General features: G+C 45.4%; 1 protein-coding gene across 1 annotated transcript in view; it reads right to left on the reverse strand.

The window, feature by feature from the left end:
* The window catches only part of LOC127004494 (uncharacterized), a 111,510-nt gene extending 101,934 nt beyond the window's left edge, over positions 1 to 9,576 (reverse strand). Inside the window, exon 1 of the mRNA XM_050872268.1 lies at positions 9,110 to 9,576. Coding sequence (XP_050728225.1) covers positions 9,110 to 9,170 — 61 coding nt within the window. The 5' untranslated portion in view covers positions 9,171 to 9,576. The remainder of the gene's footprint in view (positions 1 to 9,109) is intronic.
* Between the last annotated feature and the right edge of the window lie 6,767 nt (positions 9,577 to 16,343).

A 16,343-nucleotide genomic window follows, 5' to 3' on the forward strand; every position in this document is an offset into this window, starting at 1 on the left:
GAGCAAGCAAAGCTCATTAAGAAAATGTTTTATTTTGAAATAGACGGTTTGTGCTCGAAAATGCAACTCGTGTGTACCTCTGAAGCCTCTTAATTTACCATTCTCCTCTTCTTTGGGACAGAAAAGGAAGTTTAAGTCTTTCCAAAACAACAAAACCTTTTACTTGAGCGCGAATCTTAAGATTGTGTCACTGAAATTGTAAATGTTTTCACCCAAGAGTATTGCTAGTTGCTTAACTTAAGTGGCACGAAAATTTTAAAGATTATTGTCCCCCTCCCAGGCACTAACTTCTGCTCCCAAATTATAATTTTCCCTCCCTGTTCCCGGATGCTGGCCATATACATGGGCCTTGTCCGTCCTTGTATGGAGCATGCATCCCATGAATAGGAGTGTTATACCCACATTGCACTTTTGAACAGTGGAGTCAAAGGCTTTCCGTCTCATCAGCTCATTTCCACTCACTAACTGCATTCTATCACTTAAATTCGGCCGCAGTATTCCCAACCTTTCAATTTTCTATTGAAATTCCCATGCTGACTGCTCTTCTGAACTTATTAACTGCATACCTTCACCCCTCCCTTGGCCTCTCTGCATGCGATTTTTTTTCCTTTGCTCACCGTTATGATGCCACAATCAACAATGTGCGGGTTAGTATTTGATTTTTCTCATCACTTGCACCAGTGAATTATGGAACAACGTTCCTTCGCCTGTATTTCCTTCTTGCTACGATTTGAGAGCTTTTCTGAGGGGAGGATCAGGACACCTGAAACCTAATCTGATCCTCCTTTTTGGAGCTCTTGTCCTTTATATGTTGGAATATTGTATTGCATTTTTTCTGTTCTTGTTTTGCTCTTGAGTTGCCTCCTTTGCTCTGAAAAGACATGTTGTTTTAATTGTATCACTGGCTCTAAGAAGCTATACCTCGAAATGCTGATTCAGCAGAATTTTTAAAAATATCAGATAAAAGTGTGAGTTATATCTCCTAATTTCGACCACTTAGTACTCTAAGCTTAAGTTAATAGTGTGAGCTATTGTTTCAAAGTGGCAATCAAATACTCAAGGCCTCGTTGAGACAATTGTGCGGGGAGAAGAGATCCGTGTCTGCTGGCCGCTCCGTCTCGCCAGTCATGTTCATCCCCGTGGAGTGATGATGGCGCTGCGTCGCGGGTTTAGTTTCAAGACAGTGGAATCGCCGGTAACTGGAGCTAACAGGAGTTTATATTTTTGTGTGTTTTGCCTTTGTCCCAGAGAGAGCTGATACAAACTGTTGCCTAGTCAAAGTAGTTAAGAGGGAACGTGGGTGGAAGTGTGCTTTAGTCACGTAATGTACTTGAAATATTTTAAATGTCAAATCGCAATATAGTTGCGTAAAAAGTTTACTATTTTCTCAATGAAACAAATCAAATGGAAATAGTTTTAAAGGATCATGTGTCACCCTCAGGCACGTGAAAGATACAATTAATCGATAAATAAAAGAATAAATGTTACTTGAGATGTCACACACTATTTTATATAAAACATTCATCATCAACGAAAATTTGTTCTGAATCTCTTGGTCGCCAAATCCTTTCCATTAATTATAGTAAAACCTCTCACTGCACTTAACACTAAGTGAACGAGACACTTCTTCGGAGTGACGATGGGTTTATCTTGTCCAGTGATGTGAGTGATGGCAAGCAGATTACTCGCAGAGAATGTATAATGATCCAGAACAAATTGCCTCCGCCTGCATATGACTTTCAATGAGGCGTTTGTAAAGATCAAGTTGACGTGTGAGTGGGCCAGTGGCGCCAGGAAGGAGAGAAGCCAACGCACCGGCCATTCAGCCCTCCTCCACCCCCCTCTTCTACATTCTTTCTGCCTTATAGATATGTCTCCTAAGTAGGAGCATGAACTTTTCTTTTATGTCAGTAAATTACTAGTTTGCTGCTCTTCCTGCCAACCGCACCGGTGACAGTGACTGCCAGCGGTGGTGTCACCGAGTATTAGTAACCTTCTGTGCTGGCATCAACTATCAAGTTTCTAATAGTAACATGACCAAGCGGTGGAATACAGTGTTTACCTTATCTTACTTCCTCTACTGGCCTCATACTGTGACTTCACGCCAAGTCACGGAAAAGAAGTGTAAACGACTCATCAGTGCCTGCACCAGTTGATCAATCCATTAAGTACACGCTGTTTAATATCTGGGAGAGACAATAATCACATGATTTTGCACATTCTTTCACTAGTGCTATTTTTATATATTTTAAATATTTATCGCACGGAAACTCAAACCAACGCCTTCATGTGAAGGCTCAAAAGTGTGCAGCCTATCTTCACAGGCAACAAAAAGCCGTCTTCCTCGAGGCTTGCTAGGAAATTATTCCCAGGGGAACATGCTTCACTGAAAGTGGTGTTGCACAGCGGAGCATAAAGTGCGTGTTATGCTGTGCGTGTCGTCCAGTCGCGGGCAAAGGGTGAATAACCTAAGAGATAAAAGAATACATGTTTGGCCTCGATGCTCCGTGTGTGCCGCCTGCTGCTCTTTCCCTTCCTCAAGCCTGTGAGCACTGAGTGCCTGGAATCTCTTTCTCTTTGCGCTGTTGGCCCTGCATTCCGTCGCACGTCTGTGATACACTGATGGCCTTGTCTGTGTGTTTATGCTGTCTCCGCGCTGCCTCGCCTCCCGTTCTTTATATAGCGAGTCTTAAGAAGAGAAGCAAGCGCCTGCTAGGCTGTTTCCATATCCTGTTGGCGCTACATTGCCCAATCAAGTTAGAGAGATGGGAGTGTCTGTTACTCTGTACAGTTTCTCTGATATACTCTGCCTCTACTTCCGAGTCGGATAGAAGCGAGTGTCTGTTCGTCCGTTTCTGTTTCTAGTTGATGTGTCTTGAATCCTGCTACACTGAGCCGCGCAAAATAACCCTTGAGGGAGCGACAGCCTGCGTGACGGAGCAAAATGGAATATGTCAACAGTGTGTGGATGAGCCTTGCAAGGAGAGAGAGAGAGAGAATCCAATATTTTTCTTATCTCTCGCTCTTTTTATCTCTGTCTCGTCTTATCTGTTTCCCAGGTAATGGAGTTCCGCGCCATTTTGTGCCAATAATATTAGATACAGCCGTCAACGAGAGGCCTTTTGAAAGTCGGTGCTCTTCCGGCTCCACCTTTGATGCAAACGCAATAAGTGGCGGCAAAAAGGGGAGGCTAAAGTGAAATTGTGTATGCATCAGAGAGGGAGATGGCGCGGCCGTTGATAGGGATGAATTTATACGCAGAATCCACGTAATATTCGCCTCCTACTTACTACGCCATCCGCCTTTTCGCCATCCGTGTCCTTATTGGAATTCGTAGATATTCTTTGATCTATTTCTATTTCATCACGATTCCCTATCATCCAAATTTCCAGTCTCATATTTATTTTCTTCCATCACATTTTGTTCGTTATCTCTCTCTCTCTCTCTCTCTCTCTCTCTCTCTCTCTCTCTCTCTCTCTCTCTCTCTCTCTCTCTCTCTCTCTCTCTCTCTCTCTCTCTCTCTCTCTCTCTCTCTCTCTCTCTCTCTCTCTCTCTCTCTCTCTCTCTCGCTCTCTCTCTCTCTCTCGCGCTCTCTATCTCTCTCACTCTCTCTCCCTCTCTCTCTCTCTCTCTCTCTCTCTCTCTCTCTCTCTCTCTCTCTCTCTCTCTCTCTCCTCCTCCTCCTCCTCCTCCTCCTCCTCCTCCTACTCCTCCTCCTCCTACTCCTCCTCCTCCTCCTTCTTATCTCCCCTCTCATGGAATTGTCTTCGTGATCTCTCCTCCACAATCTCAGGACGATCCCTTAGCCACTGTCTTCCCCTCGCGACCCTTCTTCGATCTGCGCTTTTTTCGCGGCGCCTCTTATGGCTCATCCTCTTTGCCTTCACTCAGTACCTCGTCTCTGCCTCTACGGTAATTTTATGTCTTCGATTATAATCTTTGTTTACTCGACCCTTCCTTTCTTCCTTCCTTCTATCACCCTGCTTTGTTTGTCTTGGTGTCTTTTTTTCATATTTCTTTTTCTTCTTCTTTTTTCTTCGCCAGCTCATCTTCTCCCATTCATTTAGTTTATGATCATGCGCTTCTTTTTTTTTTTTTTTTTTGCTTTGTCTTTGTTTTTACACTAATTCATCTTTCATGACTTGTTCGTTCGCAGTGTTTCGAAGGTGAGTCATGATGTGTTCTTTTTTTTGCGTATAATAATTTATTATCATATTTTATACTTCTGATCTTTTTCTGCATAGTTATTTTCTCTAGTTACTCTCATAACTCTGTACATCTATTTATTTTATCTTACCATTTTCCGTTTGTCAGTTCTGTTATATTTTTCTTTATCCACGTACTATGCTATTTATTTATTTTTACTTTTTGCCTTAATCTTCTTTTATGTGAGTGACCTTTGTGCTCACCTTTTCTTCTATTTTACGATATTTTCACTCCTCACTTCGCTTTACTGACATTCATTCAGCGCCAGGTCATCCGTAAAGTATCCGGTAGTTTAATCTCCAATACGACACACCTCTTTTCCAAGTAGTTCTCCTAACTCTGAAGGGGGAACGAGCGGAAACAAAATTGGAAAGAAAGCAAAACGACGCATACTTTGTCACCCGTGAAAGGCTAAGCCACTTTCTCTGTATCAGCCGCTGTGTGCTATCACGTCCCCGGCCTGATTTGTTTTATTGCATCGGCCCGTAAGTTGTGCCTTTAAATTCGTGCACAATACTGTCAAATATTGCTGATCGGAGGCACTGTGGGGTAACGTACTGCAAAACGCCAGGGGTGAGGTGAAGAAGGGGGTGGGACGGCGTGTGAGGAAGATTTTCTGTAGTTTATTGTGTCAACTTTTTATATTTTCCTTCCCCGGGATTTCTATTGATTAAAAATGTTGTTCCCTCGATGTTTACTGCCTTCCCAGGAGAACGTTACGCCTGCAGGAACTCTCACGGGCTGGTTTTATGAACAGTTTGTCTTGACCATTGAGGCTTTTTATGTCATCTTTTTCTCCACTTTCTCTCTCTCTCTCTCTCTCTCTCTCTCTCTCTCTCTCTCTCTCTCTCTCTCTCTCTCTCTCTCTCTCTCTCTCTCTCTCTCTCTCTCTCTCTCTCTCTCTCTCTCTCTCTCTCTCTCTCTCTCTCTCTCTCTCTCTCTCTCTCTCTCTCTCTCTCTCTCTCTCTCTCTCTCTCTCTCTCTCTCTCTCTCTCTCTCTCTACACACACACACACACACACACACACACACACACACACACACACACACACACACACACACACACACACACACACACACACACACACACACACACACACACACACACACACACACACACACACACAAAGGGAAAGGGAAAGCGACTCAATCTCCCACCTCTCTCACCATACACCTGTCCCTCTCCAGCGCACCTGTCCTAATTATTGCAAATCAGCAGGTATCAACGCGCGAGATAATTGCCTGCCATTGTCACCTGGGCCAGACGTAAGCCGCACCTGTCCATGACCCACCAGTCCCATGCTAATTAACCTGTCCTGATGCATCTCAACACCTTTTTTTATTTTCTTTGTTTGGCAGTGTGTGTGTGTGTGTGTGTGTGTGTGTGTCTCTCTCTCTCTCTCTCTCTCTCTCTCTCTCTCTCTCTCTCTCTCTCTCTCTCTCTCTCTCTCTCTCTCTCTCTCTCTCTCTCTCTCTCTCTCTCTCTCTCTCTCTCTCTCTCTCTCTCTCTCTCTCTCTCTCTCTCTCTCTCTCTCTCTCTCTCTCTCTCTCTCTCTCTCTCTCTCTCTCAGTACGGTCATAAAATTCACTTTAGTTTCAGTTATCTACTATAAATTATGGGACAAAAAACAAAGTAACTAGGCTTAAACAATTATGGGTCGAGTTTAGAAACTTTCAACTAATTAGCATTTTTTTCGTCATGTTTTTACCTCGTCGAGAAGTTCATTATGGTGGGATGGAAGGCAAGAGGTACTTTGTTTTGTTTATTTTGCTTCGTCGATGATCAAAATTGTTCATCTGTTTAACTCTTGAGTCTAGGGGAACAAAGCCGGTCTACAGGGTTTGATGATGCAGCCGATCAAGCATGCTTCCAGATCAGACAGAATAGAGCAGCTCGCCGGGAACAAAGGGCGCCAGGCACACTATACCGGCTTGCAATGCTCTGAACAGGCACCAGGGAACCAATGTGCCGTGAATCGTCTGAGTCCATTAACTGCGCGATGCGGGAATACTGTATTGACATCGACTTTTCGACTAGAATCTTTCCTATCCACGTTTATTTGTAACGATGAGAAAATATAAATTCCATTAGAGATCAGAAGCTACATGACACTAAAGCAATACATATAAACGAAATAGGAACGGCTGTAAAATAAAAAAATAAAAAACAAAGAGGGAGAAGTCGTTTTTCTCGTAAGTACAACAACTTTCCGGTCAGGTCAGCTAAAGGTTGTGTCTCCTTGTAAATTTAACGAGGCACCCGACCACCAGAGCGCTCCCCTGAGAGGCTGAGGGAGGGAGCAGACGCAGAGTTGTGGCGGGCAAAGGTTGAACAAAGGGTGGTAAATGTTCTTGGTGCGCAGATGCTGTGGACAGAGGCCTTGATTTCCAGGGTGACTCTTGGGTTGCAGATGTGATAAGCAGACCGAGGAGTAGCTGGACAAAGGATACTGAGGCTTGTATGAGACGGCCGGTGAGTGTAGATGTGTGTAGTAGCGCTCGCGTGGGTGGAAAAGCGCTGGGAATACAGGACGAAGGAGAGGCTGGACCAAGGACGTTGAAGGGTATCGGAGACGGCTATTTGGTCCGAATGTGTAGTAACGGCAGGGAATGGTTGGTTAAGTGGGGGATACGGTGGAACACGGCCACATAGGGAGGGCTTCTGCGCGGGCGTGTTATTCTAAGGGACTGTGAGGTGTGCTGTGTTTGGGGTGTAGTGATTCGAGGGAGGGTGGTGAAGGTGTAAGGGAGACTCGAAATGAAGACTGCTATTGGTTTTATGGACGGATGGAGTCTGTTGTTCTGTATAGCGATGTTATTTTCTCTTCCAGGCCTTGTCGATACGCTCCCTTTCCTTTGTTATTTTATTAGTTTGTTTTTCGTATAGTTTAGTTTTGGAAATCGCTTTTGTTGTTTTCTGTCTCCTCTCACTATTCCATTTCTGCTTCCCATTTCTTCTTCCTCATCAACCATCACTTTCATTATTCTTTCCTCTCCACCGCTTTGATGTTTTAATTGTCTCTTTCCTGTCACTCATTTCTCCATCTATCATCCACCGCTCCATCTAACTTAAACCTCTTCCACCATCCGTCCCTCCACCCGTCACCTTCATGATCTCTCCTCCACCCTTTCACTTGTGCGTTACCGGTTAACAGTTATATATCACTCATCTGTTGTTTGACTTATACTCCCTTTTCGTCTTCTATTACCAATCTCTCAAAATCAGCTATTCTTTCCCTTCTCTATTACCTTTTTTTTCTCATCACCCGTCACTCCCACCCCTTAATTACCCTTTTTCTCATCAGCCGTCACTTCCAACCTTTTATATACTACCTATTTTCTCATTCCCCGTCACTTCCAACCCTTTCCATCGATCATTATTTTTTCCTTCCTTCTCCCTTCTCGCATTCGCATCCCTCTCCTTCATATATTTTGTATCCATATTATCCATCATCCTATCTTCTCATCAGTGATCTGCAGTCTTCCTCCTCTTCTCCACATTTATAACTCTCCTTCCCTCCCTTCATCTTCTTATCCAGCTACTTTATCCTACACTCCCTCACAATTCTCTTCCAACGCTCTTATCACAGCTTCAATGTACTTATTTCCTTTGCTCTTATTGCCTCCCCATCGCTCTCCAGTTCCTTTCTTATCTCCTTTAATGGTAGTCAGTCTGCTTTGTCTATGTACACACCCAGTAAGAGAAGAAGACTCAAGATTCAAGGCGTGCGGTGGGAGGAAGCGTGCACAGGTTATGGAGAAGATTTATAGAGGAGATTGAATACACACACAGCGGCTAGCCAGAGCAGCGGCGGTCTCAGGTGCGCGGCCACGGAAAAAAATAATTAAACGAACCTCAAAGTAAAAGATGAAAGGAAGGGGAGAAGATAAGGGAGGGGTGCTATGGTGATGAGGGTGGTGGTGATCGGCAGGTCATTCACGTCTTTGTGTGTGTGTGTGTGTGTGTGTGTGTGAAAGGGGAGGGTGGAGATGCTGTTTGTGTAGGTATATTGCTTATTTTTCTGTATTTGTATATGCCTGATTTTTTTTATTTATTCTATCATCATTATTACCACCATCATCAAGAAATACCACATCACTGCCTCATGGATACTTTCTCATTTTTTTCGTAATATCAGAATTTACGTTCGCAAATTACGTTAAGCTGCACCTAAATGTGTCCATTCATCTCTACCACTGCTATCCGTGTGACATTTATTTCATACTTAATTGGCTTAATATTTCACACACACACACACACACACACACACACACACACACACACACACACACACACATACAGGTGCGATACACTCCTCATTACTCGTCCTAAATTAGCATAATCGCAACTTGAATCATGAGCGGTGCGTCACCAGGTTCAAAACATCCTCACTCTTTCGGTTCACCGCCACAACACTTCCTGGACGGCACATTGACGCCTTGTATCGGACGGGTGACTTAGACGTAACCCAAAGCACTTCACGGTGACGGTACAGAATCATGTAATCCATAAAAGAGGGGAAAAATGTTATATAGACAGACGAATATGAGTGGCTCAAGCTTATATACTAAAAAAAATGTCATCTTACGTCAGATAAACTTATCTCAAAGGTGGCATAGCAGCTCACCATGATCAATTAGCCATGCATGGGACTTCCTAGTGAGCCTAAGACAGGCGGCGGAGGAAAACAGGACAAACACACACACACACACACACACACACACACACACACACACACACACACACACACACACACACACACACACACACACACACACACACACACACACACACACACACACACACACACACACACACACACACACACACACACACACACACACACACACACACACACACACACAAACACACACACACACACACACACAGTAGGACACTCACCTCCCAGTAGAAGGAGGAGATGAAGGAGTAGTAACAGCCTTGGTATATTTCCCTTCTTCATGTCTGTCGTGGACCTACTCTTCTCTTGACTGTCCTGGGCTCTCCGCGCGTTCCTATCACTCCTCTCCTTGCTGGTCTGTCTCACGCACAACTTACTCGCACCTCCCTGTCGTCGGCGGCATAGCTCAAGAGTGTTCACCGGTACTTAAGGGTAAAGAATTATACTCTCAGCCTGATGCACTCTTTCAAGCAGCCTTTATTTCGCTCTCCCTCAACTTTTCGGTCAGCCGTAGTTAGTGTCAGGGAACAAGAACACTCGACAGGACTGATTCGCCGTTCCGCGTTCGGCACGAGACCGCTACCAATCCGCTTGAGGAAGTGCCGAGGAAAGCCTGCGTGCAGGCGAGACGAAAACTGGCGCAACCACACGTGACTGAGCGTCTACCCACACTGGGGAGTCGAGCGCCTGCTGAACCCTCGGAGTGACTGGACCGGTCCAGGTTGCCGAAGGTTGCATTCTGCTTCTGTCCATTATGCAGCCTGAGTCTTTTCGTGCTGGAATGGTCTAAAATAATCGATTCCGAGTACAAATGTTTAGTTAAATTGGTTGGATGTCAGGAAGTTCAGGTTCCGAACTGGTAGACGAGATCAATAATTCTCCTTCCTCTGGCCTGGAACGGAGCGGCGTCGCGCATGCCCCAGCTCGGCAGCCGACACCGCCGCTGCCCGCAAGGAGGAGAATCAATGTGTTTTTCTTTTGCAGGGTTGTACGTGCCAGTGCTTGAGCTTACTAAGGGAAGCGCATCCCCACAGGTCACAGAGACACAGAAAAACAGGAGCGAGGCGCCCTCGTACCACTTGCAGGGCGGGCCGGTCGGCGCGGCCTTGCGTGTCGGCCCTGCAGTGGCTGAGGCTGCTTGCCGCCCGGCACGCAGTAAACCATTCATTGCTTACCTGTCGCATAGCATCAGGACCTAATTATTTACCTGTAAACCTGGGATATTGATATCAAGTATTCTTTTATCTCCGCCCGACGTTTTGCACCACCATGAATATCATAACACCGTCTGTTAGATTTTCTTGTTGGGGGGTTGGACGGGTGATTTTTTTTTTCTTTATTTTTGCAATTAATGGCACACAGGCGACAAGTTTTAAACGTACTACTTGCCCACGTCAGTAGAGGCTGCGTGCGGCGTGCTGGACACGGGGCAATGGTGCGTACGGGCAGTGTAAAAACTTTTTGAAGTATCCTGTAATTCTCTCTCTCTCTCTCTCTCTCTCTCTCTCTCTCTCTCTCTCTCTCTCTCTCTCTCTCTCTCTCTCTCTCTCTCTCTCTCTCTCTCTCTCTCTCTCTCTCTCTCTCTCTCTCTCTCTCTCTCTCTCTCTCTCTCTCTCTCTCTCTCTCTATCTCTCTCTCTCTCTCTCTCTCTCTCTCTCTCTCTCTCTCTCTCTCTCTCTCTCTCTCTCTCTCTCTCATTCGGAACATTGATTTACCCTTTATATTTATGTCACCCAAAGTCATCTGCCAATGTATGTTATCTAGTGGCCGTAGATGAACAGATAATAGAAACATTCGTGAGCTTCACTGCCGTTGCTCTACGCACTCGATAAGAACAACTACAGCATCAACACACACACACACACACACACACACACACACACACACACACACACACACACACACACACACACACACACACACACACACACACACACACAGGCTCATTCATTTCTCCACCTAAATTTCCTTCGTTTCTCGACCCTCCACTAACATTTTTTTTCTCTTTCTTCTTCATTGACCTCCCCTCCTGTTGCCCTTGTCCCATCAAGTGAAGCCAACGTGCGCATATTGCAAGCAAGAGTCTACTGAAGGAGCACCCACAACCTCCTTCCTCTTCCCTCCCTTGCCTCCTTTCTTCCCTCCTTCCCTACTTTCCCTGTATCCCTCAACCTTCCTTCCAAAGCCCCCTTACATAAGCATATTGCAACTGGAGTCCACCATTGGAATACTCACTATCACCCTCTCCTTTTTATCTATCTATCCATTCCTCCTCTTCCTTCCTCTGCCTCCCTCCTTCCTCCCTTTTTCTCCAGTATCTCTCAGCTGTCTTTCCAAAACCCCCTTTACATACGCGTGGTGCAAGCAGAAGTCCACTGTTGGAATACGCACTACTACCTTCTCCCCTCTGTCCTCCCATTCATTCCTCCTCTTCCTCCCCTGTAGTTCTGAACCCTCTTTCTACGCACTTTCCCCCTCTCCCCTTTAATCTTCCATCCATTCCTCCTCTTCGTCCCTCATTCTCCTCTCGCTTTCATCTTGCCCTGTATTTCTAAACCCTTTTTCTACGCACCTTCTCCCCCTCCCCCTTAACTTTCCATCTATTCCACTTCGTCCGTCCTCCTCCCCTCCCTTTCATCTTCCCCTGTATTTCACAACTTTCCTCCTCCGAGCATCCATAAACACTCGACCGATATCAAGAGGTTCAGCAAGGCCGCTTCGCCCCGCCGCAGCGCCGCACAGTCTTGGCCGCCGCTCCTGAGTCTTACCTTGATCCCACGCTTGCATTCACCGGGGTGGCCAGGCACTCCAGGACCTGCTCTTCTGCGGGTGCTTGACGCTGGGAACGATTAAGAAAAGACATTTATTTTGTATATGGTATAAGAGACAGACCAAGAATCAAAAGAAGTATAAAGAAATGCCCATAGTTTGCTGTTCCAATGTAAAATAAATACATATAAAAAAAGAGGGCCAGATTAAGGCGATTTGATGCTCCCCTCTAAAAGTTGTGGAAAGTAGAAATCACAGTGGGAAAACAAAGCCCAGATTCCCTACATCCAATTAGCCTTGTTTTTTTTTTTTCTTTTTTTCTTGTGTGTGTGTGTGTGTGTGTGTGTGTGTGTGTGTGTGTGTGGAACATGGAAATCCTCTAACTTTTTTCCCAGGCTTCTTCCGTGCGTGAAAGATTGTTATAATAAATCTGCAACTAGTTCAAGCCTTTTTCTTCACCCATAACACAAATATACTCATCTCGCCTTTGACATTATAGGAAAAAGCAACATGGGTGATTGACGGAATACATCACCCTGGCCTCACCTCCCCCGCTGCCTGCAGTCTCATTTTTCTAACACCTGCTGTCAGCACTCTCACCTCCTCTCCACACTGCAGCGGTAAATAAAAGTGTGCGTGCGAATTTTGAAATGCAAGCAGTCTGACCTTTAGCGCAGACTTTGTGCGAAAGAGTACTGGGAGCAACTCCGTTTTTCATTTCGAGTTTTCCTTCTTCGTAAACTGTTGAATAATTGGTAAAAGGGGAAGAATGAAAAGAAAGAGGAGGAGGAGGCGGAGGAGGGGAAGGGGGAGAAGAATTGAGAAGAATGAGCAGGGGAAAGAAGAGGAGATGAAGAAAGAAAGGAGAACGAGGCGCATGGGAAGTAATCGAGTTTATTCCCTCTCTAATTGTACATGACATTTACCGCGTTAAAATCAAAGTGTCGTCGGGGAATCACTTGAGTTATCTTTGGCAGTGTGTTATTTGTCACGTTGCTGTTGATTTCTGGGAGTTATTGACGTAAATATAAACTGCACAAATATTATCTTTCGAAACTCATATTTTCTTTGCTCTGGTATCTGTATGTGTATTCATGTTGTGCGCACGTGTTATTCTGCCAGTTTTCATATTCTTTATTCTGCGACGGATCACTTGTGGTCTGCTGAGAGAGAGAGAGAGAGAGAGAGAGAGAGATTTTGGGATTGGTAAGTAAAATGTTGTTGTCAAAGAGGAACTGTTCACTAGATTGATACAGACTTTTAGACAGGGTTGCGAAAAATAAAATCGAAACTATGGCTAAAATAAAGTTTATTTATATTGAATAAATGTTCTACACGAGAAGTTCGGACATTTAAAAAAGGCAGTAAAAAGAATCGCTATCGTGAAATGTCATATCATGGTCAATCAATTCTGCTGGGCGCTTACGACCACCACCACCACCACCTCCATAACCACCATCACCGCCACCACCATCACCATCACCGCCACCACCATCACCATCATCGCCAACACCATCACCATCACCGCCACCACCACCGCAGCTACTACTACCCCTCCCCCTACAACAATTACCCCAACCATCTCCAGCTCCATCACCATCTCCGCTATCATCATCACCACTATCACCAACACCGGATTTCACAGCCTACCGCCACACCCACCACCATCACCACCATCATCACCCAAACGACCACCAGGGTTAGCACAACCATCAGCACCACAGTCACCACTACCCTTAACATCACCGCCCCTACCACCACCACCACCACCACCACGTGTGCCACAATCATCACCGCCCCCCTCCCCGCCTTCCGCCGCCATCATTACTAAACCAAACTGATTTATCTTGCGTTCATGAGCCAAGGCACCTTTTTTATTATTATTTTGGGTGTTTTTATGTGTGCGTGCGCCCTGGAATGCTTGGCGTCATTTCATTATTATTAATAGAGTACGATGAGTTTAATTAGAGGTTCTTGAAGAAATTATTGCGGAAAGCCAGGGAATCCTCTCTTTTTTTGCCTTTCCTTTTTTCTTCTCTTTCATCTTCTTCTTTTTATTTTTCTTATTATTAGTTTTCTTTTTCTTTTTCTCCTTCTTCTTCTTCTTCTTCTTCTTCTTCTTCTTCTTCTTCTTCTTCTTCTTCTTCTTCTTCTTCTTCTTCTTCTTCATTATTTCTACAGCGTAACGATACTTTATGATACCAGCCCATGTATAATCGCCCACGAGTATCACAAAATTATCCGTCACTTCCGCCAGAAAATACATGAAAGGCAGTATAACATTCGCTGACGCGGGGCGGATCGATGAGACATACAGCTTGGCATCAGAAGAGGAGTGTGTGTGTGTGTGTGTGTGTGTGCGTGTGTGTGTGTGTGTGTGTCTAGAGGGGGATACGGAGAGAGAGAGAGAGAGAGAGAGAGAGAGAGAGAGATGCGTGGATATCGCCAGGCAACTCTTAAGGTCATGCGAGCGTGTGTGTATGTTTGCGCGTGTGGGTGGGTAGAGTGAGCCATTGAGACGTCGGCACATCCGCCCGACAAAAGGACCCATCGCTATAACAGCAGCCGCTCTTTGCCGCCGCCCTTGCTGCAGAAAGGGACCACTGAAGCCTTGAAGGTCATCACAAGGGTCTACTCAGGCGGAGAGGATGAAGGCCTTTGCGGTGTTTGTAGAAGGGAGGTGGGAGTGGTGGAGAAAGGGAGGATTGTGGGTGTTATCATGTATGGTGGTGGAGATGGTGGTGGTGCAAGAGAGGGAAGATCTCATAATGAACACCACTGAGTGCCGGGGATCGAACCCGGGCCTTCTGAGTATAGAAATCAGGGCAGCAAACCAACTACGACACCGATGAACTAAAAGGTCACCGCGTCAGAGCTCAGAGGCCGCTTCTGAGGCCAATACCTGACGCCCCAGACCCGCACTGTGGACATGAAGGTGAAAGTGACCCCGCTCACACTCGTAACTGTCGGAAACGCTTTTAATCAACCCTTTATGGCACATACGGCGTATATAGACATTAGAGAAACTGCATTAACACAGTGAAAATAACCCATAATGAACACCACTGAGTGCCGGTTGATTATAAGCGTTTCCGACAGTCACGAGTGTGAACGGGATCACCTTCACTTTCATGTCCACAGTGCAGGGCTGGGGCATCAGGTATTGGCCTCAGAAGTGGCCTCTGACGCGGTGACCTTTTAGCTCATCGGTGGCGGAGTTGGTTTGCTGCCCTGACTTCAACTCAGAAGCCCCGGGCTCGATCCCCGGCACTCAGTGGTGATAGTGACAAAATAACGTGTAGTGATAGTGGTGGTGGAAGGGAAGAGTGATGTTGTTTCTGCTGATGATATGGTTGATGGTGATGATGATGGTGATGATGATTGGGGTGATGATAGTGATGACGATGATTGTGACTGAATTTATGTCCCAGATATCGTGCATCATTCAGTATTTCACCCGTGTAATCACCTACACACACACACACACACACACACACAGGAGTATATCTTTCTGCATCTTTTCGTAAGGTTCTTCCGTCACCTTGATTGACACCATTATGCCGATACGATGAAGAAAAATTACCTGCCACTCGTCCGCAATTTTCTGTCATATTCGTCATTTCCGGACAACGACCCAAACCTAACGATCATCGGGTAAAGGAATCGGTTTAGCATGAATACTTTACGAGGGATAAGTTCGTGTGTCTACAGTTTTATACTCTTTTTTTTCGCGTGGTTGGAGGCTAACGTGTCCTATACATTTTTTTCCGAGGTTATTTTCTCGATGTAATATTCTGTTTCCAAGAATTTTATGTTAATCTAAGACGTCCTGAAATTGGATTACCTAGAAGAAAATATTAAATTATATAATATTGAAAAAAAAAAGGCAAATGACCGTATGGCGAGTTGAGAAAGGCACGGAATGGCTAGCGATGAGAGGAATGTACGTGGAACCTGAAGAAGAGGGACATATAATGGAAGGGGCATAGATAATGTGTCCATGGTGCACTGGGGGAGGAACTGTTGTCTATATGAAGGACTATTACATGGTAGGAAAAGGAAGGAAGATCTGCCTAACTAGAGGTAGTGACTGCATGGCTGACTTGCTGAAGGTTATTCATGGTGTACTTGCTGGAAAATGGAGGGACCGTATGCATGTCGCTAAATGGGTGTGGGAGATTGATAAAGGGAGGACCCGATATGCATGGTTAGCTGGGAGAGTAAGGATTGGGTGAGGATAGAGCGAACCGGATGCGTGGGAGAGTGGCGAGTGTGCACTGGCTGTTAGGTAGAGTCACTATATGCATGGCTGGCTGGGAGAGTAAGGAGAGGAGGGGAGGGAAAGGGAGGAAAGGGGGGCTGACTAGCTGGTATTATGCAAAGTGTGAACCATGAACATGAACTCTGGCCGGCGGTGATGTGCGGGGGTCGATCCTAGTTTATGCATCCCTTGGAAGTACACCATCAGCGAGGGCATTAGAGCTGAATTTACGGGACCTACGGTCACTGTGGAAACTGTTTTGTGCGTGTCTGTGTGTGCGTGTGTGTGTGTGTGTGTGTGTGTGTGTGTGTGTGTGTGTGTGTGTGTGTGTGTGTGTGTGTGTGTGTGTGTGTGTGTTTAACTTTTATTTCACTCGAGCCATTTCCAGTATTTCACGGATTTCCGTTTTAATTTGTGTATGTATA

This window comes from Eriocheir sinensis, chromosome 28 (genome assembly GCF_024679095.1).
Source record: "Eriocheir sinensis breed Jianghai 21 chromosome 28, ASM2467909v1, whole genome shotgun sequence".
Lineage (NCBI taxonomy): Eukaryota > Metazoa > Arthropoda > Malacostraca > Decapoda > Varunidae > Eriocheir > Eriocheir sinensis.